The following is a 26,116-nucleotide window of genomic DNA, read 5'->3' on the forward strand; positions in this document are numbered from 1 at the left end:
CATTTTCTAAAAATATGTGTCAAAATAAGATTTGTCACCAACAATCATTCTGCTAGCAGAAACACAGAAAAAGTTATGGCCAAATCAAGACACAAAATAAGCCCAGAGTGGATGAAAACATCCTCAAGAGTACATAAGGGTTAAGTAACAATATGAATACATATAGGATAGTGAAGCCTGCATCCAGCTGATTTGTATAATAATACACAACTGTGAATAAATAATAACAGTTTTATCTAACATGTGTCATAATCAACAAGGGGAAAGTAAGTGAAATGAAAAATACATAATTATTAATTCAACAATGTCCGCTTGTATATACAGTAATCAACTATGAACTAAACAGATTAAAATATGGATGTTTTTAAAAAGTAGTTCAAAATAAAATCTACCTATATATGTATATACATTACCGGAGACATTCCACATAAACTAGTCTGTTCAATTAACAAGCAGCAACAACTTATTTAATCAGCCTGAATAGCATAATAACAGGATACTTCTAAATGAGAAGAAAATGCCACTTTCTCCCCTATTCTCAAACGAGTTGTAGAAGACAATGTGCTTTTAGAGGAACGTTTGCAATCTCACAGAGGGAAGCAAACCTGAAAACTAATGCGCACAATATTTTAAACCCACACTGAAGTTAAAAGGGCTGTAAAGAAAATTAACTACTTTTCATTGAGAGGGAAAACCGTGCGCGGGGGAGAAAAGTGTCTGTTTGGAGCTGGCTCTGTGCTGTAAGTGTGAATGTTTTTTTCTCAAAACACTTGGTTTGTGCGGCTCTCCTGCTCTTTTACAAGCAGTGAGTCACAGAGGCGTGAAGCACCAGCAGATTTTTACACTGACACTGCTGACCATACATCAACGTGCGGATGCAGTGAGCCCTACACTGTACACGGCCTCTGTAATGTGTGTGTGAGAATGAAAAATACATGCGCATAAGAACATGACGCTTTCCTCTGCCGGTCACGGAACACAGACCGCATCCTACGAGTGGCCTCAAGAACATGTGTATGAAATGAGCTAGAAGATAGAACAATATTATATAGTGACACGCTCATTATTTAAAGCAAGGCTACCGTTTTAATAAAATTCTAGTGTATGGGAGGATATGAGATCATGATGGCACAGCTGTGCTTGTGTACATTTGACTTTAAGCATTGTGTGGTGAAGCATATTTCACAAAACAATAGAACAATTATCTTGTTTAAAAAGTTAACTTGAATTATTAATATTGTTATATAAGTTTTTATAAGTGGCAAAACTTGACCTAACAATCAGCAATCGTGAGCAGAAACTTAAAGAAAACTCAGGAAAAATGAAGTTGCAGTACCTGGAGGCTATCTGTGAAGAACAGTAGGCAGATTCACTGTTCAATATGAACCAAGGCCATGTGCCCAACTACCATTTTTTTATGATTTTTGGAAATCCTGAAAAAAACATCTTGCAATTTTTGTTATGAGCAAAACTGTATATATATTTTTTGGGTATATTCAAATTTTAAAGGGGGTGAGAAATGATTGATGAAAATTCTTACCAGTGCTTCTAGCAGCCAAGGTCTCCCGCATTAACATGTAACCAGCATACACCAATATTTGCGCATGTTAACATTATAACCAGCACATAAACAGAAACTTCATTAACCCAAGATAAAAAGTCTAACCAGCATGAATCTGAATTTAACTAGCACCTTACCATTATAACAACATAGGCTCGTTCTGAAAATGTATCCATATACATTTCTGGAGATCATGAATTATGTAGCCAGAAGTACGTATGGCTGCATTTCATCTTTAAAAGGAATGCTATGGGGCGGTGTGATGCTGTCCCTTTTCGTGCTTGCCAGCTGACAGCTTACCTCTGTATGGATGGCTGTTACCTGTTTGTTCAGTGGCTTGCCACGTATGTCGGTGGACTTGAGACACAGAACAGACCGCGAAAATGTTGATTGAGTTCGGTGAAGAACGGTTCAAGAAAGCAGGTACGACAAAAAAAAAAAGGCAAAAATGGCAAAAAGTAATATAAGTAAATAACAGGGGGAGAATGTGGTAAAATCTGAACCCGTGGTAAAAATCAGGCACCCATGAGGGCATTTCTTTTTCTGGATTGCTTTTGAAATGAATGTTGGTTGGGTTTAGGGAAGGAGGAGGATGAGTCAGTCAATTGTCATGAGCCAGTCATTCGGTCAGTCTACAGTCAGTCAACAGCGACCTCTGGTGGAATTAGGCGAAAAGAGCAAGCGCGAATGGCACGTGACAGAAATTTGGTGGATTTGTGAAAACAAAAACTGGATATATATAACCCATATATATATATATATATATATATATATATATATATATATATATATATATATATATATATATATATATATATATATATATATATATATATATATATATATATATGGGTACATTTTCAAAATGAGCCTGGGTTGCATTATAAAGCACAATTTAACCAGTATAGATGGTTAAAAAAGTGTAATCCAGTTCCTTACCAGTAAAAAAGCAGCATTTAATCATCAATTGTACACTATAATTACAGCATAAAGCATACACAGCATAAAAAGTGTCAAACCAGTATAAAATTGGATTTAACCAAAATAAACCAAACTTTAACAAGCAACCTACCATTATAAATCTGAAATAAATCTGTTTAAAGCATTCAACCAAGCATTTAACAGCACAAACTGAACCTACCTAACCAGCATTTATCTGCATTTAGCCAGCACCTCAACATTGTTAACCAGCATTTACCAAGTTTAAAGCACAGTTTAATAGCAGAACAGTACAAACCCACACAAAGTGTCCAATCGGCATATACTGTACCTGTATTTAACCAGCACCTTACCATTACAAACTAGCATTTAGCCAACATAAAGTAGCATTTTTCAGCACAAGCCACATTTAAACTGTATAAACCTTCATTTGACTATAGCAAAACAATGTCTAACCAACATTTAACGTGCGCTTAATCCATATAAATTACACCTAACTAGTATAAATCTACTGTATATGATCAATTAGTCAAGACAACATGTTTGTAACTCATTATTACCTATTAAACTGAGTTAATCATGTTCTAACTTAACTTTTTAAGTGAAGTGAGCTGTTTTAAGTCAGTTTAACATAATATAAATCCAATGGACTCATAATGTTAATTTGATTTAACTTAAAAATTTAAGGCATTAAGATTTTTTTACAGTGTGCGTTCGTTTAACCACTATAAAGCTGCATTTTACCAGTAAAGAACCTGCATTTGCAAACCAGCAAACACACTTAACTAGCAACGTATTATTATAAATCATAGTTCAATCTGTTTAAAGCATTCAACCAAGCATTTAACAAAACAAAATTAACCTAACAACCATAAAGGTATCTAACCAGCATTTATTTGCATTAACCAGCACATACCAACACTTTTTCCAGTATTTAGCCTAGCATTTACCCAGTTTAAAGCACAGTTTAACAGCAGAACAGTATAAACAGTACAAACCTGCACAAAGTGTTTAACCACTACAGCACCTTACACTCTCAGTATTAAAGATACGTGAGCTGTCACGGGGGTGGTACCATTTCAAAAGGTACACATTTGTACTTGAATTGTCTATATTGGTATATCAAAAGTATATATTAGTACTTAAAAAAATTAAGAAAAACACTTTAGTACTTTTTGGGTACTAATATGTACCCTTGAGGTATCAATATGGGCCTTTTAGGTAAAAATTTGTTCCTTTTGAAAAGGTACCATGCCAGTGACAGCTTTCATACCTTTATGTCTGAGAGTGTACCATTACAAACTAGCATTTGACCGACATAAAGTAGTATTTAAGCCACATCTAAACAATATGAACCTTTCTTTGACTATCATAAAAAGTGTCTAACCAACATTTAACATGCACTTAATACATATAAATCACAACTACCTAGTATAAACTTACATTTAACCAAGCTGCAATTACCTGGTAAAAAACTGCATTTGACCAGCATACACATTTAACTAGAAACTTATCATAATAAATTAGCATTTAACCAGCATAAATTAGCATGTACCCATGCACCTAACAAGTATAAACTTGCATTTAACCAGCAAATACGATGTCTAGTGAGCATAAACTAGCACAAAACCAAAACAGACAAACATTTATCCAACATAAAGCAGCAAGTAATAACACATATCGACATCTAGCCAGCATAAATCTACATTTAGCCATCATTTAACCAACAGTGTTAATCAACATTTAACCTGCAGCTTGACTTTCTAAAACCAGCATTCAACCAGCATAAAACATCATCTAGAAGCACAAACCAGTATAAACAAACATTTAAACAGCTAACATCACCCATTAAAACCTAATCAGCATAAACCTGTATTTAACCAACAGAAACTGCATGGTAATTATTTCCAGTATATAAAATGTTCACATCAGCGAAGAATACTATCCCTATAGCATTAAAGTAGTGTATAGAACCTAAGCTTAACCACTATAAGCTACAATACCTACAACTACAGCAAAAAAGAAGAAAAAGTATTTTTACAGAATTTTAGAAAATGTCACATCACAGCACAGTTTCACATTTTAAAGACAATACATAGCATTCATGCACACGCACGCACGCACAGCACACACACACACACACACACACAAACTCACACACACACACAACTAGCTTGTACAACTGTCTTGCTAGCTAGTTGTGCTTGCTCATGTTGCCAGTCTCACTGTGATCAATACTGCCCATGGGCCAATCAGAAAACAGCTCAATGACAGCGCAGCCATCTCAGCTCTGAGATTAAATTGCGTTATATTTTATTACAGACAACCTCTTACATCTCTGTCAATGTTGCAATTGATTATTAAAACATGAAATATTCATATTTTGGAGAGATATCGATTTACATCAAAGAAACTCGTCGGATCATTTTTCAAATACAATGACCAAAAGCAGACATCTGTCATGGTGGGGTAATGAGGGGAGAATACATTAAACTAGTTTACATTTGTGTGATAACTGCACAGAGTTTGATTCATGATATCCATCAAACAGTCGTTACAATGTGTTTGTGTGTTTGCATGAGTGCCTGTTAATTTGTCATCATTGCATTGGCAACTGTAATAATACGAATAAGCAAAACTTTGGCTGGGTTAGAATGCAGCAGAGCATAAAAATGCTTTTAAAGCAGGAATATTATAGTTAACCTGAAATGTAAATAAAAGTGTTTTTAAATAACTTAAAATAAAATAAATGGACGCACAGTTCAAGTCACAATTCACACTATCAACTATACCAGCTTATTACCAGGGTATTATTAAGATATTAACTGTTTATTGGTATTTGTGTAAGTATATTCTTCTACCACATCCCTAATCTTACTTAAAACTTAAACCCAACTTATACCTTATAAACAGGGTGTGAATTATACAATGACTTTCGGGGGATGGTATGTTCAAATTTTTTCGATTATGTTTGGCAATATGCCTCAGTGAACCCACCCCACCCCCACCCCATTATCTGGTTTTGTCACAGTGATACCATTATTATTATTATTATTTTATTATTTATTTATTTAATTTATTATTATTATGATTTTTTTGTTATCGTTATTATTATTATTATTATTATTATTATTATTATTATTATTTGTTTTAGATTTTCTGTATATTTTTTATAATTAGTGAGTTGCCATGTAAATGTCTCTTTTTCACAGTTAATTGAAATAGAAAATAATATAATTAAAGTAACACATTTTCAGTTAATGTTTATTGGTAACACTTTATTTTCATAAAAATCAATTATAAATAAATAAATAAATAAAAAATAGATAAATGTTTTTAGATTTTATAATTAAATATTAAAAGAAAGAAATAAGAAAGACAGAACATTTTTGTATTTTGAAAAAGCAATCAATAAATAAAAAATAAATGTGTATATATATATATACACACACAAATTTTTTAAAAATAATATATAATAATATTTATTTGTTTGTGTGCTTTTATTTTTATTACATCCTAATCTGTAGCTTTTACCCTTCTGACAAGTAGTTCAAGGCAAAACATACAAAATAAAACACAAAAAACAGTCAACAGGAAGGCCACAACATTAAAAGAAAGTTTTAGCACTCAGGAAAAAATAAATAAATGTATGATAGTCCATAATATTTACACCTGATAGTCAGGATTGTCTTGCATGCTGAAAAGCTAAATAGATATAGTGCAGAGGAAAGAGAAAGGAAAGCACTCATTCTCAGGAGTTCACGGTTAATGGTGTGAGTTATGCCTTTGTGGTGAAACTCAGGGTCAGTAGAGGAAAGACAGCAATCTCCAAGGCTCTTCATTCAGCACTCTCTCAAAAGCACTCTGAGGGGACGCAAATGAAGATGGAGAAACGGAAAACAAGGCCACTCAGGAATGAAACTGTGGTGTGGGCACGTGCCATGAGAACTGAGCGGCAATACTTTCAGAGCTACAAATATCCTTATTGCTAAATAAAATGGCCAAGCAAACTAAAGTTTTTTGTTGTTGTTGTTGTTTGTTTGTTTTTTTCAAATGGCTGTGTTTTATGATTTCAAAGTGCTTTTGCTATTTTGGCCCATCAACCTCCCACAACCCAAAAAGGTAATGGCTTTATTGTTAAGTATAAACAGCCCTCTTTTTTTCTAGCAGTTTGGCCTTCAAACGGTGCAAGTACTTAGTTTCCATCCAAAGATGCATATTGGAATTATGTGCAAAACTGGAATATGGCATAAAACATTTGAGAATAGATAAATAGATGAATTCAAGGTGTTCAATGTACTCTGTCCTGTTATGCTGTCACATTTCAACTATTTATATTATCACATGATCTGTTAAAAGATGTATATGCTGAAATGTGTTCTTTAAATATGTTTCCATCACAGTTTATACACATTTTTCAGTTAAGCAGATGTTTTTAAGTTAATTTTTAAATTATGTGTATCTTGGCATTTCCATTAAGTATCTTTTTATGCAATATTCCATAATACACACAGTCTTTACTGGCAATCTGTGTTAAGATAATATACTCTGTGTTACCATTCACTAATACAGTGCCTTTAACTTTAAAATAAATAAATAATAATAATAACAATAAAATGACTTCCAGTTGATGAAGAAAACTAGAGTATTTTGGTACTGATGGGCAGGGCCTGACTTTAACACCCGCCAGCCCGCCAAATGAGGGTTCATTTCAACTGACGGGCTAGACAGCCACTTTAAAAAAGTTTTAACGGTTAAAACGGTTAAAACAGTTCCTTGCGTAAAGCATCTATTATCTGTTCTCTTTTAAACAGACTACACAAAAAGTGCACCCACAGTCCTGCTGCTTTCAAGAGCTTGATTTTTTAATGTTTTTAAATGTTTTTTAAGGGCCAGCGATTGCTTCCGCTTTAACCATTATTTGAACTGATTATTAAAGGGCCTTTACATTAACTGTGTGCATGTGATCATCCTATTATTATCGCACATGATATGTTTTTCACCTGCTCTCTTTTGCTTACAGTTATTTTGAGCTACAAACTATTACTTTTTATGCATTTATTTTTGATGTGGCTAGAAAAAAATGCTAGAAAAAAATTATTAGTGTTGAGCCCTGAAGCGTCATGTAAAATAAAAACTAATAGCACTTCGACACTATGAAACCACAGCTCATTTGATCATGCTTAATAAACAAGGTCATATACAACACACAAAAAGTGAAATGAAGGAGGCATGTGGACATAACTCAAAATCTAAATCAAGTCATTTTAGCATGCCAAAATCAAATTCTATGCATAAAAAAAAATGTCCAGATAACAAAGTGGTGGCTAGTGAAAATGGTGAGTGGCTATTGATGTTGTAAAACTACTAGCCAGAGTGTCTGGTGATCAAAAAACACTACTTTTGAACAGTACGTTTGTGTTTTTATCAGTGAAGAAATTCTTCAAATTTTACAATCATTTATGAGGATTACTGTGTAAAAAGGCTTATTATGTTACCAAAGATTGAGTCTCTATTTTTCAGTGAAACGGCAACGGACCTAAAAACATGAAAATGCATCATTATTTTGTTCCTCATATTTCCATTTTGGTGCCTTAATGTAGGAAATATTACGCATATGTGTCACCACATGGAGTCCGATAAAAAAAAGAAACTTTTAGGCATCTGAGATAAACATCAGATGGAACATTTTCTGCTGAAGTAAAAGCTGTTAGAAGACACAGAGTGTGCAGGAGGATATTATGCTTTCTATGTAGTGTTGATGTGTTTGATTTGGCCAAACTCTGATGTGCATCATTTTGTAAACTATTTTACTATTTACACTTGATATTAAGTTGCATTTTGGGGTCAACTTGCTCCCAACACACAAAGGAGACTCATTCCTTTTTGTACCTGGTGTTTCAATCAGTCTCTTTTGTTCACTTTTGACCAGTGCTGGAGAAAGTACCCAAATCAAGCACTCCAGCCAAAAGTACAGGTATCCTAATGAAATATTAATCCAGTGAAAGAAGAAGTCCTTCAAGATTCAAAGGCACTTGCTTTTTAATACACTTAAGAATTAAAAGTATAAAGTACTTTCTTGATGTTTAGTTTGCAAGAAAAAAAATGTTTATTAAATATGCTAGTTAATGATTCACTGATTTAAATAGACTCTCATAAATACTTCATTGAATTAACCCATACACCAACAATGAGTTAGCGCATGTCTTATGAAGCGAAATATTTTTTTTTTTTTCATTTTTAACTTATAAACTCCAATCTCTGTCTTCCAGCTGTGGCCAAACGCTAGAATAATGTGTGATGTATACCGAATGACATAAAACACATTTGTATTACAGGCTTTGGGAATAGACCAGTCTTGCGGAAACCACTTACCACACCGTTTGTTTACCAATGTAGATGACGAAGAACAAGAAAACTAGTTGGCTTGGCATTACTGTATAACATTACACAGTATATTATTCCAACAGTGCCACATACACGAGCCTCTACGCGTCTTGCGACATGCGTCATATACATTTACATTTAGCCGTTTGGCAGACGCTTTTGTCCGAAGTGACATACAGTACAATTGAGGAAAGGTACCTGATGTGGTAGTAGATGTTCACGGAAATGAGCTAACAAGGAAAATATACAGTATATGTCATGTTTATGATATATACACACCATATATGTCATTTGCACTCAACACTTGGTAACGTGCATTCGGCCACCATCACAAGTCAGTCAGTGACTGGAGTTTATAATTTAAAAATTAGAATTTATTTTCTTATAAAAGCAGATCAATTCCCTGGTGGTGTATGGGTTTACTTGATGACAGATTTATCAACTTTAGTAAGCTTCAAAATAAAAGCCACTATTTAACACCATTATACAGCACAAAAGAGCTAGGATACAATTTAAAACTACTTTGGAAGTGTTCATCTGACCAAATATTTATATATACTCCGAGGATGGCTTGAGGGTGAGAAAATTAAATAGTAATTTAATTTATGGTTGAACTGTCCCTAACAAAATCAGCTTACTCACTCTGAACAGACTGAGTGAGACGTTGACTCGAAAACAGATGTATTCAGATTTGTCCAATTCGCAAATTAATTTTTCAGTGTGGATTTTGAACTGATTTACCATGTTAACTGACAGCACATCCACGAAAACCACATCAAAAGCTGTGGGCTTGTGTTAGAATCAGGACTGGCAAGAGAACATTGTAGCATTTTTCACCCTCAAACAAACTTACAATTTCAGACAGTTAAGTTGAAATACCTTTTGGCTAGCATACTTTAACCACTTCTATTCTAATGGCCATACTGGTGATTCTCAGATGCAAAAAACAGAATGGATTACACAGTTATTGTACTATGAAATAAGCCTGCTTCCAAGAAGGTTTGAGCAACTAGACTTGTTGCTATAAAAACAAAATCCGGATGACTTCTGAAACTATCCTAGATCGTATCAAATCATTAATTACATAATCCTGCTAACCCAGTAGTCCACATACCAAGAATGGACCTCTGGTGGGCAACTGTCTTAAAAAGTTTAGCTCCACCTTCAATTGAACATACCTGACCCAGTTTATAAAGGTCCAGTCAAGTTAAAATGATGTTGCTTAGATGTTAGTATCAGTATGTTTGTCTTCAAGGACATCTATAAGCTAGTATGATACAAAACAATGACAAACTTCAGGTTTAGAAGTTATAAAACCAATTTAAACATGTAAAACGTAGTTTGACACTTTTTTTTGATTTCTCCAGGTTACAATGTCCTGAATTTTCATTGCCAATATTAAGCCAATTGTTATCGTTTGTTTTGGTTCAATTTGAAATTTCCCCACCCAACGCATAGCCCGGAGGATCAGAGTGAGTGCTCTGACCCCACTCCACCCCCGATCCTAAATGTTTGTTTTTTCACGTCATATTATGTTTCTTATCACATATTGACCAATCAAATGCTCTCTAGTATCCGATATGCCCTGCCCCCTTTAAGACACTTCTCATTTGCTTTTCATTTGATACGCTTGATCTCAAGCACTTTCACTTGCAGAGCTGTGAGAAAACAAAACGCTATTGGTTGTTTTTTTGTTTGTTTTTTTTAAAGGAGGGGGTACTCTACACAGAAAAAAAAAATTATTCAGCAGAATTGTTGCAAACAATTTATATGGGTTGAACGTAAACAAACAAATTAAGTTTAGTTATGCTAAACTTTATTTGTTTGTTCAAATTCAGCCAAAATAAATTGTTTACAACCCCTTAAAAACAGTAAATCCAAAAAATCATCTTTGAATTTTTTTTTCAGTGTATGTCCTGCCTTCTCTTCATTTTTCAGTTGAGATTACATCGAACATTGAATAAAAATGCACATTTAAAAGCACCTTACGGGGTATTTAAAATCTTACTAGTCATACTAGAAGCACCGCAGGCATGTGTTTTGGGGCATGTTGGAGAGTAAACTCTACAGGACATTAATCTCTCTCCAACCAACCCCTATTCTACAGTGTTGAAGAACACTACTAAAAACAAATCAAATGCCACCTCCAAAGCCAAGGAAATTATTCAAACAAACACAAAAATCTCCAAACTCAGCCTCCTCCATCATAGATCTCCCCTTGCTGCTCTCCTGTTATTGAAAATGCACGCCGTAACCAAGATCCTCCCTCCTTTTGAAAATTCATGAGTGTTTGAAAGATTAAACGTGACCTTTTGTTGAGATTTTCCTGACAAACGCAGCACATATGGATTGCATGGCAAACCTCTTAGGGGAAAAAACACAAACACCTGTTCACACATATGCATGAACACTACACAGCAAAAAAAAAAAAAAAACATGAAGCTTCTTATGTATGAACTGAAAAGCACGAACAAGCGGGAAAGGGCTGTCGTTCCATGTTACACCCAAGACAAATGACAAGAGGATTCCATCTTCCTAACAAGCAACTTCTGTTCCAGCTCCATTCTCGATCCCTGAGGATGAGAAGGCCTGGTCCTCTCTCTCTATCTCTCATAAATACTCTGCAGCAACCAGGTTTATGACAAGCTCTTACAATAACATGACAGAACATTTCTCCGGGGACACTGCTGATGCATTCTGGGAAATGTATGCCTTGCAGTTACAGTATGCGATGGTTGTGAACATTGCAATGTGTCAGCTTTAACAGATATCCTGTGAGTAATGTTCTATTGATGAACATACTTATGTCATATTCAGTCGTGCCTCTAAAAAAAACTAATACGAAACATAAAGAATCGCATCCCACGGTGCAAATTCACATCACGGTTCTGCTTCTGATGTGTGCAGATGTCAAAAAGCATACTGTGAGAGTCAGTGTAACGATACTGGAGGATAAATTAAACATTGCTTATGTTCAGACGGAACGCGCTGCCTTTATTCATAACTCATGCCATCAGAGAACCTCTCTGGAGACTTCAAAAGCTACTCGAACTCATTACCATGTGCGCCTCTATCACTGAATCGGGCACAGTTACATCTCCATCTACTGCCGCCCAGGGCTACATTTCCGTTCTGTGTCTTGCATCAACTTTATGAAGTAAAAAAAAAAGAGCCCACGTTACATTAAAGGAAAATGACATTTAACGTTCTGACCACAGGCGATGTGGCGAACGCTGTAATAGTTTGGGTTTGTTTATGGTTTTCAATAACAACTTCTTTCTGACAGGTGTGGAGCTTTTCTGAGCGCGGATGTGAAACAGTAGATGATGTCAGCGCTCGAGGCGGTGTAAGTGAACATGACAGATGATTGGATATTTTAATGACACGATTTCATTTGCATATTAATGAATTCCCTCAATGAACCAACAGAGTGATATCTCCGGATACATCTTACGCAACGCCCTCTTAATGCTGGCAGAAGAACTTATTAATTATGAATGTTAGGCCAGTTTGAGCTGATTTCCATAGTTTAAAGAAAGGAGGAGGATCAAATCCTGAGGGCTAATTTGCTAATAGACTTGCAAATAGTTTACCATAAGGGATGATAGAATCGGGAGGTCAGATGTTGCTTAGCAGCAAACACCAGAGTGAGAAAGAACATTCTGGATTGATTAACTCACAAAACTTGATGCAGAGTCTTGGTATCTTTACTTTTTAACACTTTAACACCCTTCGATATCAAATAAATCAATGCTACGTTCATTTAAATATCAGAAAAGCAAACATAGATAGATAGATAGATAGATAGATAGATAGATAGATAGATAGATAGATAGATAGATAGATAGATAGATAGATAGATAGATAGATAGATAGATAGATAGATAGATAGATAGATAGATAGATAGATATAACTTAAATAAATCATACAGATAATCTTGATTTACATAATGTGTGATTCTGTGACCCCAGCAAAAACTCAAGCAGCCAATATTGCCAGATACACAAAACAGATCTCAAAAGTGGCCCTTAGGGGTGCCTTAGGTAATAACAGCACTCCTGCTTTATAACAAGACCATCAACTTCAAATTGCCCACCTAAGCATCAGGTTTCTTTTTAATTGCTTTGCCTCAAATTGCATATACCATTCATAGCGTCACAACATAGACAAAAATAAGAAAACTGGCAATTAATGAAAAGCTAATTGGGCACTTGTTTATAAACATCCAATTAATCTATCTTGGTTGAACATCTTAATGATAGTTTTTGTATTCAGAGTGGCTGTGCCCCGACCACCTCTTTACTAAGCATCAGTGACTCTTAACATAAGATAATTGCTGCCTTACTTCTGCTTTCAGTTCTGAAAATATTACATATTAATATTTAATCAAAAAATGCATCGCTCTTTTAAAATGATACCAACCGTTTGATTTTGCAGTCACATTTTGCAGAAGAAAAGAAAAGAAAAGAAAAGAAAAGAAAAGAAAAGAAAAGAAAAGAAAAGATCCTGTTAAATATATGGTAAATATATGATAAAATATGTCAGCTGCGGCCAGAAGCTAAAAAAATGATAACAATGCCTCAGCTATTATTACATATTTTACAGTTCAAAACAAATCTATATCAATAGTAACAGATACAGCTAAATATAACAGCCAAAACTTAAATTTTATTTTAACTAAAATATATAATATACACTTTCATACATACATACTACTACTACTACTACAACCAATAATAATAATAATAATAATAATAAAAATAATAATAATAATAATAATAGTAATAATAATAATAATAATAATAACGATAATAACAACAACAACAACAACAATAATAATAATATGTATTATTATAATAATAATAATAATAATTATTATTATTATTACATGTTGTTGTTTAGTTCTGTTGTTATAGAAAGCTAACATATGTGGTAAATAAAATCTAATTTTCCATGTTTAATATATAGCATTAAGCAAAATATGACCAATACATAGAACCTTAAAATAATACAATAATGGTGTAAATAGCCTAAAGTGTAATAAAACGCCATTATAAAGATGACTGATCACCCTAAAATATGAAACAAGTAAAAAATGTAGTGCTTAAAGGTTCTGAAAGTGATATCTTGCAGTAAAGCAGTACATTAATCCATGTATAGCTACACTTCGTAAATATAACTACTGCAAGTTATAACTCAAAATGTTGCACGATTTTTTCATTCAAGAACAAGCGCGCAGAATCAAATGGAAAGGCGCCTCTCTTGCCTGTTGCGCTGCGCATCGCGTGGCACGCTTGGCATTCTCACTCCAATAAACACACGCTTTACGCAGACCGAAATGTTGAAGGCTTACAGTTGAGGCTGCTAATGTCATTTCTCATTTTACAGACATTTACAAAATACAGTGAGCCCCACACATTTCCCTGTGCACTGGCACTCGCTTCTGTTTAAAGCATCTCTGTCCATTCGGGCGTTTGGTTCAGTGATGCGCTTCGCATACTTGTGCAAGCGTGCACAGAGTTATACGAGAATTCGCACCTATAGCACATGCTTCATCCCAAAGAGCTTCCGATAATGCAACAATCGTGATCGGCATTAAAAACAACATTATACACAGTCATAACAGAACATCACCCAAAGAATGCGTATACATACGGAGTGCACGAACTCTCCAAGAGAGCTTAATAGGGGAAAGTACTGTATGATGTTAAGGCTCTCGCAAACAGTTAAGTTGTTCTTACCTCTAGCCATCGCATATGGCAGCAGGAGGATCAGGACCGCGAGGAAGCCAAAGCAGGAGTGTCGTCCCTTCTTCCCAAAGCGTCCCATCATCTCTGCGCTTCTCTCCTGCGTCCCCAACTAAACCGGGGAGCCGCTCGCGTGTGCCGCTCTCATGCATGTGCCGTGCGTTCCCTTGGCTTCAGTAACAGGTCCCTCCCGTAGCGATAAACCCCGAAGTTCTGCGCGAATCTCTCGTCCGCGTGCTGAAGTGAGTGTCTCGCGCTTCCGTGAGACTGGAATAATGAAGCCGGTGCGCGCTGGCCAATAGCGGAGGGTGATTGAGGGCGGAGGGAGCGCAGCGGCTGTCCTTCACCCTGCTGCTCGGATGTGCCGCGAAGTGACCAGATGCGCCTGAGTAAGAGATGATACATGAGCATACATGTCAGATGTCGCCTAAATTCGAGATGACATATGAACAGCTGGTTGCGTTACACTGATTTCATCACAGATCGTGTCGGGCTCCTGGGGGCCACTGGGCTGAGAGCTGAAGCGACGGCGCGTCTCTCGTGCGTAATTTGCTCGGAAGAATAATGGATGTTCAATTAAGCAATATTTCGCACGAGCTAGAGTGTTGTCGTAGTTATGTCTGTAAACAAGTAGGGCCTAATTGGTCGAGCCATTTGCATCGCAGACAATAATTACGCAGTTCATAAATTTTGTTTCCACGGATTAAATAAAAAAAAGACAAGAGAAATGTGTAAAATAAGCCATACAGGCAAGCTGTGTTGTCCCACTGAATAAAAAAGCAAGTGTGGAATCACTGCGTGAGTGGAGCGGACTCAGCGATTTCCCGCACTCTGCAATCAATGGGCAGTTCATTCCAGTCCAAGTTTTGAATTTTACGCATTCCGCGCGCTAACACACGCGATCATTAGAAAACATGTCATTCTAAACATGAAATATAAATAAAACACACGCAATTATATTAATTTTATATTAATATTTGTATGTTCTTTTATTTTATATATATAAAAAAAAAAAAAAACAACAGTCTCATGCCTTGGTAATATGGCTGTTAATTAATGAAGGGCTATTAGAGTTTGAGGTCACTTTACATTACAGCGATGATGTTAATGTGTGTATAATTAACCACAAGCACTTTAATTATATTAATGAAAACAATGGCAATTATAATCAGCTTACAATCACAAGTTGTTGAGCTGTTTTTAAATGTTATTACTATTAAATTGGAAAGGAATATTCAAGACTGGGGCACCCAGTGTAAAAGCTTTAGAATTATCACTTGAATGAAAGAATGAACAAACAAATACAATTAATGACATTAAATTAAATAAATAAATAAATCAGTATTCAAAATACTGTCATCGTATTGTTCAAAGCTTATCCTGGGTATTTAATTAAATGCTCTCTAATTATTTTAGACCACTTTTTAATATTCATTTTTCCACACTTAAAACTGCCTCTTTTTACAATATACCCATTTATATCCCAGGGAATCCATGCTTTAGTAAAACCTGACAGAAGTTATTTATTTATTTATTTATTTATTTATTTATTTATTTATTTATTTATTTATTTATTTATTTATTTATTTATTTATTTATTTATTTATTTATTTATTCACTCATTTGTTTATTTATTTATTTATTTATTTACTCGTTCATCCATTCATCTATTCATTCATTCATTCATTCATTCACTCATTTATTTATTTATTTATTTATTTATTTATTTATTTATTTATTCACTCATTCACTCATCCATCCATCCATCCATTCACTCATTCACTCATTCATTCGTTCATTCATTCATTCATTCATTCATTCATTCATTCATTCATTCATTCTTTCATTTATCCATTCATTCATTCATTCATTCATTCATTTCATAATAGAAAAAGACAAGTACAAGCTGTAAGCAAATCTGACCCCAACTGTGCAACATGTTCAGTAAAACATGCTACCCATCTGTGATTCCTCTGTTGCCTTTAATTTAGCAATTTACATAAATGAAAATAACGTAAACATCTCCAATATGTTATTCGAGCGTAATTGCAAATGTCTGTGCCATAAACCCTAATCTCTGCGGCTTTTCAGCAGTGATTATTTAGTCCACTTGCATTTGATTTTTGATCTGGTCATCCATAATTATTTAGACCCCAAATATAAAGCTGACATTTAATTATAAAAGTGCAGCTGATCCTTGCTTGTAAACTGGCTGGAACTCATTTCCCAGTGAGATTCCTCCACTCACTTAATCAGGATGGTCAACAAAATTTCTTATCCATACATGACTGTGCATTTCAAATTATGGGTTACACATTTTCAGTTTGAGGAACTGCTTCTCAAAAGAACTTAAATCATTTCAAATAATAAGGTTGAGCTACAAATAATCCATATGCATAGAGGAAATTGAGTGAGAGAAAGGTTTGTGCTATTAATTTTATATATGACATGAAAATAATATTTAGCTTGGCATTTTAGGTTGGTATTATTATGACAAGCACATCTGTGATCAAAGCTCATTTGAGTTCATTGTGTTTTGTTTCTTAAGATTACTTTATCTTAGCATTTTAAAGAGCCCATATTATGGGTTTTTGAAAATGCCCTTCCATGTAGTGTGTAACACAGCTCTAAGTGAAATGAAATATCCAGCTAAGGCTTGTAAGTGTACAGTGTTTTAAACTGTTGATTGATCAATAAAAGAGTCGACTCATAGTGCTTCAAACAAGTCGTCTTGATAACGAGTCATTAGGTGTTTCGCCATGACGTACTAACGAAACCAAGTTATTCACATGCACGTGCACACCTGGGAGATTTGAAACCTGCGGCCCCGCCCTTTAACACAGAAACACACACACACAAACATGCCGGTCGATTGAATTCAAACTGCAGACAGATATTATTGCGTGCAAAGCCACAATAAAAACGCGTGCCTCTTTGTTTACGTTCCCGTGGAGGAGGGTAATGTGTGTGTGTGTGCGCATGCGCGCGCTCGTTGTTGTCCGGAGGAGGGTTATGTGTGTGTGTGTTAGCGATGTCGTCTGAAGGAGGGTTGTGTGTGTGTGTGTGTGTGTGTGTGTGTGGACGCGTGTGCGAGGACGAGGGCAATATGTGTGTGTGTGTCTGTGAAAAGAGCACAATGTGACAAGCTAGGAGATCTCCTTGGCAGTTCTTGGGAGTTTTTGCTCAATAAAATAGTTAGTCGTCTGTATTTTCAAGTCCATCGTCTGTATTTACATTCATCCACTGGCAGCTAAACTCCACGCCTTACACTATCGAGCATGTATGCACTGTGACTACTTCTATGTTGTTGATTAGCTGCTGGGCATTTCACTCTGTCTGTCGCATAAGGCAGTCAGTGTCGACCAATCGCAACAGACTGTCATCGGTCCAATCAGCGCAGATTAGCTTCGCGCTAAGGAGGGGTTTGGGAACAAATGAATCACTGAACGATTCATATGGGAGTCGGTGGGATAATTAGGTAAAAATAAATGCAGATTATAGGACCATGAAAGTGTTTTTTGACCTTGCATGCATATTAGATTGTTGTTGGAGACTCTATAACCAAAATTTGACCCTATTTCATGTATAATATGGGCTCTTTAAAACACATCACTGATTGTTACTATCATAACTAATGAAAAGCATCAAGTGTATAGGAAAAAGATGGATAAAGTTTAAATGAGATGCTGAGGTCACACTTTATTTTGATGGTCCATTTGTTGAATTTAATTTACATTGCATCTACATGCGGGCGAGGCAGTGGCGCAGTAGGTAGTGCTGTCGCCTCACAGTTGCTGGGTCGCTGAAGGTTGCTGGGAGGTTGGGAAGGTCACAAGAAGCTTGCTGGTTCACTGGTTCGAACCTCGGCTTAGTTGGCATTTCTGTGTGGAGTTTGCATGTTCTCCCTGCCTTCGCGTGGGTTTCCTCCGGGTGCTCCGGTTTCCCCCACAGTCCAAAGACATGCGGTACAGGTGAATTGGGTAGGCTAAGTTGTCCATAGTGTATGAGTGTGTGTGAATGTGTGTGTGGATGTTTCCCAGAGATTGCGGCTGGAAGGGCATCCGCTGCATAAAAGCTTGCTTGATAAGTTGGCGGTTCATTCCACTGTGGTGACCCCGGATTAATAAAGGGACAAAGCCGACAAGAAAATGAATGAATAAATGCATCTACATGCCAGCTAATACTCATTAGATTATAAGTGGACTGTTAGGTTGGGTTAGGGCTAGTGTAAGTTGACATGTACTTGCAAAGTTTTTTATAGTTAGTTAAACATCTGTTGAAGAAGCAGTATCAACAGATATTAAGCAGACAGTCTATTTATACTCAAATAAACCATCAAAATAAAGTGTTACAGATGCTTATAGTGTAAATTAATGAGCAGATTAACAAGATTTACACAGTTTTTCAGTGGCGAAATATTGCTTAAATATGTTTATTAAGGATCCAACTTTCTTGTGATAAAGAAATGGTCAGAATCCAGTAAGGATGCTGAAACTATACAAGCTAGCTACAAGCACACAAGTCAGGTCATAATATTTAAAGTAATGTAGATTAAAGGGCCACAGTTGACCCCTAAGTCCATCCAGGAGAGACTTAAGAAATATTAATACAGTTGTAAGAATATATTTTCTTTATTATTTTTTGAGAAAACATTTATTACTATTATTATTATTATTTTATTTTATTTTTTTATACAACTATATCGCTCGATATATAATTGATAACAAATAGTACTGTATCAATCAATAGTTATTTAGCATTTAAAAAATATTTTAATATTATAATGACATTTATCATTATTATAAATATATTATGCATAATTGTTATCATTCATGATATGTATTATATTGCAATTATATTGTCCCCAATGAAATACAACATTTATGTGGCAAAATATCATTAAAAAGAGTTCAAAAAGTGTCCATAATAAGCCTTTAGATGGTCAGAATCCAGTAATCGTGCTGATTAAGCATAACTCCCTACAGCAATGAAGTCAAGCCATGATTTTCAAAGTGATGAAGACTAAAGGGCCACGGATAGACCCCGAGTTGAGTTTACAGTCCATCTGGGAGACACAACTTAAAGAAAACGACAGAGAAAGTCTATTGGCACACACTGCTGGCCGCTCTAATAACACCCTCAGAGAAAAAGCTTCAACACAATAGACCTAAAGCCCTTGTTAATATGTAATTTGTCCCACTGTGTCTTGATTCCTAAGTGTGTGCGTGTTTGTGTAAGTGTGTGTTTGATTTGACCTTGCCTGATGGGGTTAAATGTTTAAACAGGCTTTGCGCAACAGACACAATGATGCTTTAAATATCTCTGAGCTCTATAAAAGTGACACGTTGGCCTCTTTCCCTCAGGACAAGCGACAAAAAAGTCACAGTTGTCCTTTTAATAGGCAGTGTCTACAGAGGACTCCATCAGGGGGAATGAGGCTGAATATTTGTATGGTCCATTAGCTGTCCTCTAAAAATGAGGTAGTGGAAAGCAAACATCAAGAGCAGGCACTCACACTATTACGGGACGTCTGCTGTTGCTATGGTTTCGTGGGTTATTTCCAAAGGGTTGAAATGGACCAGGGAAGGTGTTTTGCTACCTAAAATGCAAAGAAAAAAGAAAGAAAAAACTATTTTATTGTACAATACATTGCATTTTCTGTATTTTGTCATTTAAATACATTTTAAAAAATGACATCACATATATTACAATTATATACAGTCAAGGGCAAAATTATTAGCCCTCCTGAGCTATTTATATTCTTTTTCAAATATTTCAGTGATATTAACTGGTTTAAGGAAATCTTCACAATATTTCCTTTATTTCTTTTTCTCTATTCTGCCAAAAGCCTTATTTGTTTATTTCAGTTAGAATAAAAGTAGTTAAAAAACATTTTAAAGGGGTGGTTCACTACGATATATTTTAAAGTTTAGTTGATGTGTAATGTAACTATGTGAACATAAACAACATCTCTGAATGTAATATGGTCAATGTTCAGTGCAAAGGGAGACATTTGCTTTTACAGAGCTAGCTTTGCAAACCCTATACCAAACAAAGTTTGAGGAATACAAAAAAAATAAAAAATCCAGACTAGTGAGATCACAAACACTTCAGGTTACGAGCATTCACCATGTGCATACACCAGGGCTATTTCACTAGTTTGTCATTGGGGCTGGTTCATGAAAAGCATCCCAAACGAAGGGCCCGAGAGCTATGACTTGCTATATGAGTGATGACACAACTGCATATAAGAGCCCATATGCTGTATTTTTCCATAAGTCACCCATGTTGGCTTTTTTTACATTAAAATTTGTATATATTGTATTTTGAAAGTACATAATATCAGTGCAGTGTACAATAGACTTTTTTTTCTACAAACATTCAAATGTTGTATTTCAGAGCACAACAAAAGCAGTGCATTGCTGAAGTAGGCTTCTTCTACATTCAGACACATTCATATGTTATTTTTTGAAGGGCATAACAATTAGGGATCTAACAATTTTAGATTTTGGTTGCACGATTATATAGTCTGAAAAACAATCATGGTTTCACAGTTATTACATGTAATGTAAATTCAAGCTTTATATTAGGTTAGCTATTTAGTTTAATTGTTGTTGCCATCTGCCATTATGCATACATAATCATTTTAATAATAATTTGTCTAACATATCTTTTGTTTACATTGCACTGAAAGGCATGCTCAACTCTCAACGTGAAACGTATTCTACGGTGTGCGCCCGGAAAGACACAGGCGCATTGCTTCTCTTGTGCGCGCATATTTCTTTATATATTCTTACTTTAGAAATAACAAGCTTGCAAGCAAAAAAAATTCGATATGGAAACGGCCGCTGCTATAGTTATTTGGGTGAGTGTGCGTATTAGCCTCGTTGTACATACTTGGAACTTTAAACAAGCGCTTAGTTAGCAACTTGGCATACTGTAACTTTGTTCAATTGCAGCAGTTTTATTTTGTTCTGTGCAACAGAAAAGCGACTTAGAAGCCTTTACGATTAAGTAACTGTGACGAATTAAAACACAGTTAATTGTGAAATCGACTAATCGTTGCATCCCTATTGACGGTATCAATGCATGCGTAATTCGCTTATGGTGACTAAAGCTCTGCGCAGCCTTTAACTGCAGCTTGTGCTGTATTAAAAAGATGCAAGTCACTTCGTAACAATATCGACCGTTTTTCGACTGAACTGACTTTATTTTTGATGTCTTGGTCTCACTATTTGGAGGGCCATAACAGATTGCCTTGGGGGCCATGTTCGGCCCACGGGCCGCCAATTGAATAGGCCTGGCATACATCCCATGCAGCAAAGGGGAGTGGCCAGTTGCGCTTCAATGTTATAGAAGAGAAAGTTAAAATGCCAACCACATGCTTCTATTTCCACAGAGCTTGTTCTGTTTTTGGATTTGGGCTTCCAAATGACAAGACACAAAGAGAGAAGTGCTTACAATTTCATTTTAATTATGTTCCAGAGAATTATAAAAATATATCGCTAGCATTTGACAAATGACATCTTCCAGAATCTCTCCCAGTTCAGTGCTGGATTCAGCTAAAAACTCCTTAAAGAAGGATCACCTCCAACCATAATAGCAGAAGCGGTGGATTGTAAGCCACAACCTATAAGTTTTTTTTTATTTGTTAAAATTGATCTACTACATTCACAGTTTCTAGCTATTATGTTATAACAAGGACGTAAAGAAAGATATAAACAACGGGAAATGCTGTTTGGCACAATTAGCTACAAATTCATATTTATCCGTCAAACCCCTGCAAACACCTACAATCTTCACCACTGCTGCAGTGTCTCTATGCAGACACTTATCCTGCATTCTACATCTCATAAAACCCATGACAGATATGTGAACATTTCATGGTACTTACACATGTTTATTCTGAATATATGTGAAAGATACTTGTCAGATGTTATTTTAGTGAGCAGGCATGAGGTTCAGCTGTGTCCTCTGTGTCATTTTCTGTATGATTTAGGCACAACCTGATGTGGCTAACAGCTACTCTGACTGACAGTATTTACACAGCAGAGTCGAAGTGCGTGCTTAGGCATGTCGCTTCCTGGTGACGTGGAGCCGATCCGCAAATCACAGCACATTATGCTAGCTGACCAATCAGAGCCTCTTAAAGGCAGGCCTTTCGGAGGAACTAGGAAATGTTTGTTTTCAGTTTAATTGAGTAGCTATAGATAATCAAAGTAAGATTATTGAAAAATAATGTGCTATTTTACAAATAAAGCATATACACACATTGCATTGCATCTTAAAAACACAACCAAGCCCTATAAATACACTTTGGACCGCCCCTTTAAGGTCAATATTATTAGCCCTGTAAGCAATATTTTCATTTACAATTACTTGCCTAATAACCTCACCTAGATAAATAACTCATCTAGTTAAGCTAATTAACCTACTTGATGCTTCATTCACACAAGTAACTTTGTAGCTGCCTGTCGCTCTGGTTGGCGACCTGCTGCAAATGCAGGTCCATGTAGGTCTACAGCATGGAGAATACAACCGGCCCCTGAGCGTCCTGAGAGATGATCACGTGAGCTCTACTGGTTCTTTTATTGGCTGTCGCTCAAGAAAGATACTCTTCATTTGCATAACGTTAAAGGATTCTCAACTTTGTCGTGTTGCTCGAGACGCCCACTTTGTCACCAATGGTCATTGTCGATCTTGTAGATGGAGGTCACCATAAGTCACTCGCTCTCGTTTGTATGTGTAGGTCTACAGCATTGAGAATACAACCGACTTCTGAGCGAGCTGAAAGATGATAACGTGAGCTCTACTGGCGCTCCTATTGGCTATTGTTCCAAGAAAGTTGCTCTTCATTTGCATAAAGTTGAGGGATTCTCAACTTAGCCGCGTCGCTTGACATGTCCACCTGGTCACCAACAGTCGCTGTCATTTATGTAGACGGAAGATGCCGGAGGTCGCTTACTTTCCATTGAAATAAATAGTTGTTTGTTGCATAGCCACTGCAAGTCGCTCGTAGTTTGAATGAGGCATACTGTAAGTCTTTAAATTGCACTTTCAGCTGAATACTAGTATCTTGAAAATACCTAGTAAGATATTATGTTCTGTCATCATGGTTCCTCACCCCTAAACAGAAACTGCAAAAGATATATACAGGGGACTGATAATTCAGAAGGGCTGATAATTCTGACTTTAACTGTATATGTAACTTAACATTACACAAAAAAAAATCAAAAAAATTGTTGCAAACAATTTATTTAAGTTGAATTTAAACAAATAAATTAAATTTTGAAATGTTAATTTTTTTGTGTGTTTAAATTCAGCCCGAATAATTTGTTTAAAACCACTTAACTTTAAAAAATGTAGTAAAAAATTACTTAATCCATGCAAGGAATCAGCTTTGAATATTTTTTTCAGTGTATGTGGTGATTTATCTGGTTGCAAATAATATAAATGGTGATAATTATATAACTTTTTTATTTCAAAAAATGCATCAGACACTCTTATGCTCTTTTGTTTGTTAAAAGTTATTTTTGAGTCACTCATGCTGCTACCACAATCTATTGCTTGTTTCCAGTCTTTTTGATTCGTGTCATATTCTCTCACTCATTTTCACCAGGAGCTCATTAGACTCTTACAGTAATCAGCATGGGGGAATGCATTTCTTAATATCTTCTGTCTGCCCATGCCAAATATGCACATACAACTGTAAACATACTTGTTTTCTGAAGAAAGACAACTAATTTTACAGATGCAGTGAAAAGGGTTTGAAAATCAGTGACACACGCGTGGATTGATGGATGGAGAGATGGAATGATGAATGGATGGATGGATGGATGGATACAAAAGGTATTTAATAATAATAATAATAATAATAATAAATAATATTTTTAATACAAAAAATGTATGCATGATGGATGGATGGATGGATGGATGGACGGAACGGCGGATGGACGAATGCATGTATAAATGGATGGATGGGTGCATGGGATGGATGGATGGATATATGGATGGATGGATGGAAGGATGGATGGATGGATGGACGAACAGATGGATGGATGGATGGATGGATGGATGGAAGAAAAAAACAAAAATACCATTAAATAGTAGTAGTTGTAGTAGTTGCCGTAGTAGTAGTACATGCAAAAAGTATTTAATATTAATAGCATTATAAAAATTCTATGCATGGTTGGATGGACAGACTAATGGATGGATAGGTGCATGGGATGGAGGGATGGATAGATGAAAGGATGGATGAAAGGATGCATGGATAGATGAATGAATATATAAACCATGAAACTTAAAAATCCGCCCTTAAAGATCTGAGAGTAAACACTAAAGAAACAATATCTTCAGCATACAGTACAAGCTGTGATGTTTTGAAGTGTACAATGATCAGCGACAAACATCGGCACTTTTAAACACTGCAACTTTCAAACAAGCCATCTAACTATAGTTCAAGCATCCTATTCATTGTAAACCACCAACAGAAAGAAAAAACTTTAAAGAACAATCAAGTTCTTTTGGTTTCTTGCAAGGAAAGAGCAGAAAAGCACAAAAGGCCCAAATCCCAACGCCTGCAGCTCTGATCTGAACTTCATGTATTCTTTATTACAGCCGAATTCGGTTTTAATAGATTCAGTTGACTGGTCTTGAAGAAGATGACGTCTAACAGAGCAGCGACGGCACTCTAATGAGCGATTTGAAACAGATTCTTTGATTTTTCACCACTCTGAATGTGTCTGTAGAGGTCGGGATGTGTTTTGTTTTCCGTTCTTGGTTTTCCTCCTCTATTTTTTGAACTCAAAGCTTGGCCTCTGAGTTAGTCTGAAAGCTTTAGTCAAAGGCCATTCCTTTGAACGCTGTTTCTTCGCTTTTTTTTTTCTCTCTTGCCTTTTCTCCAGGATATGTTCTAACCAAGGTGTTTGGACGTAGCGCAATTAAGGTCCTGTCCCCAGGTAATGTAAAGCTTTGATAATTCACTCTGTGCCTTGCGATAGGCTTCGTGCCGCAGGACTTGTGCTCTAATTAAAGAAAAACTACATTTGCATTCCTTGCCTTTTAGTTTGTGCATTTGGGAGCTTAGCATACTATAGTATTTCCAAATGATCAATGTGTAATAGACTCAAGAAGGCACCCATGTAGTCCAAATTAGGAGATTTAAATTTGTTTTGCATCTATAAGAGTGTTAAGAACAATATATGTCTCTTAAACTCTCTGATCTCTGTGCAATTAATTTCAATTTAGTCTGTTTACAGTAGGTCTTTGTAAAATTAACACCCTGCTGCATTGACTAAAGTTTATATGCAGTGAAATCCCAAATTTATATTGAACTGCACTGTAATCAAAGTAAAACTGCGTTTGCATTGGTTGTCTTTTGGTTTGTGCATTTGGGATTCTGCATGCAATAGACTTTCCAAAGGATCAATGTGTATTAGATTCAAAAAGCCACTAATTTAATCCCAATTTGCAGTTAGGAAA

General features: G+C 35.7%; 1 protein-coding gene across 1 annotated transcript in view; it reads right to left on the bottom strand.

Moving 5' to 3' along the window:
• unc5da (unc-5 netrin receptor Da) overlaps positions 1-15,117 on the bottom strand; it is a 357,691-nt gene extending 342,574 nt beyond the window's left edge. The window contains 1 exon segment of the mRNA NM_001328349.1: positions 14,630-15,117. Within this exon segment, the coding sequence (NP_001315278.1) occupies positions 14,630-14,720 (91 nt within the window). The 5' untranslated portion in view covers positions 14,721-15,117.
• Positions 15,118-26,116: the final 10,999 nt, after the last annotated feature.

This window comes from Danio rerio, chromosome 21, assembly GCF_049306965.1.
Source record: "Danio rerio strain Tuebingen ecotype United States chromosome 21, GRCz12tu, whole genome shotgun sequence".
NCBI lineage: Eukaryota > Metazoa > Chordata > Actinopteri > Cypriniformes > Danionidae > Danio > Danio rerio.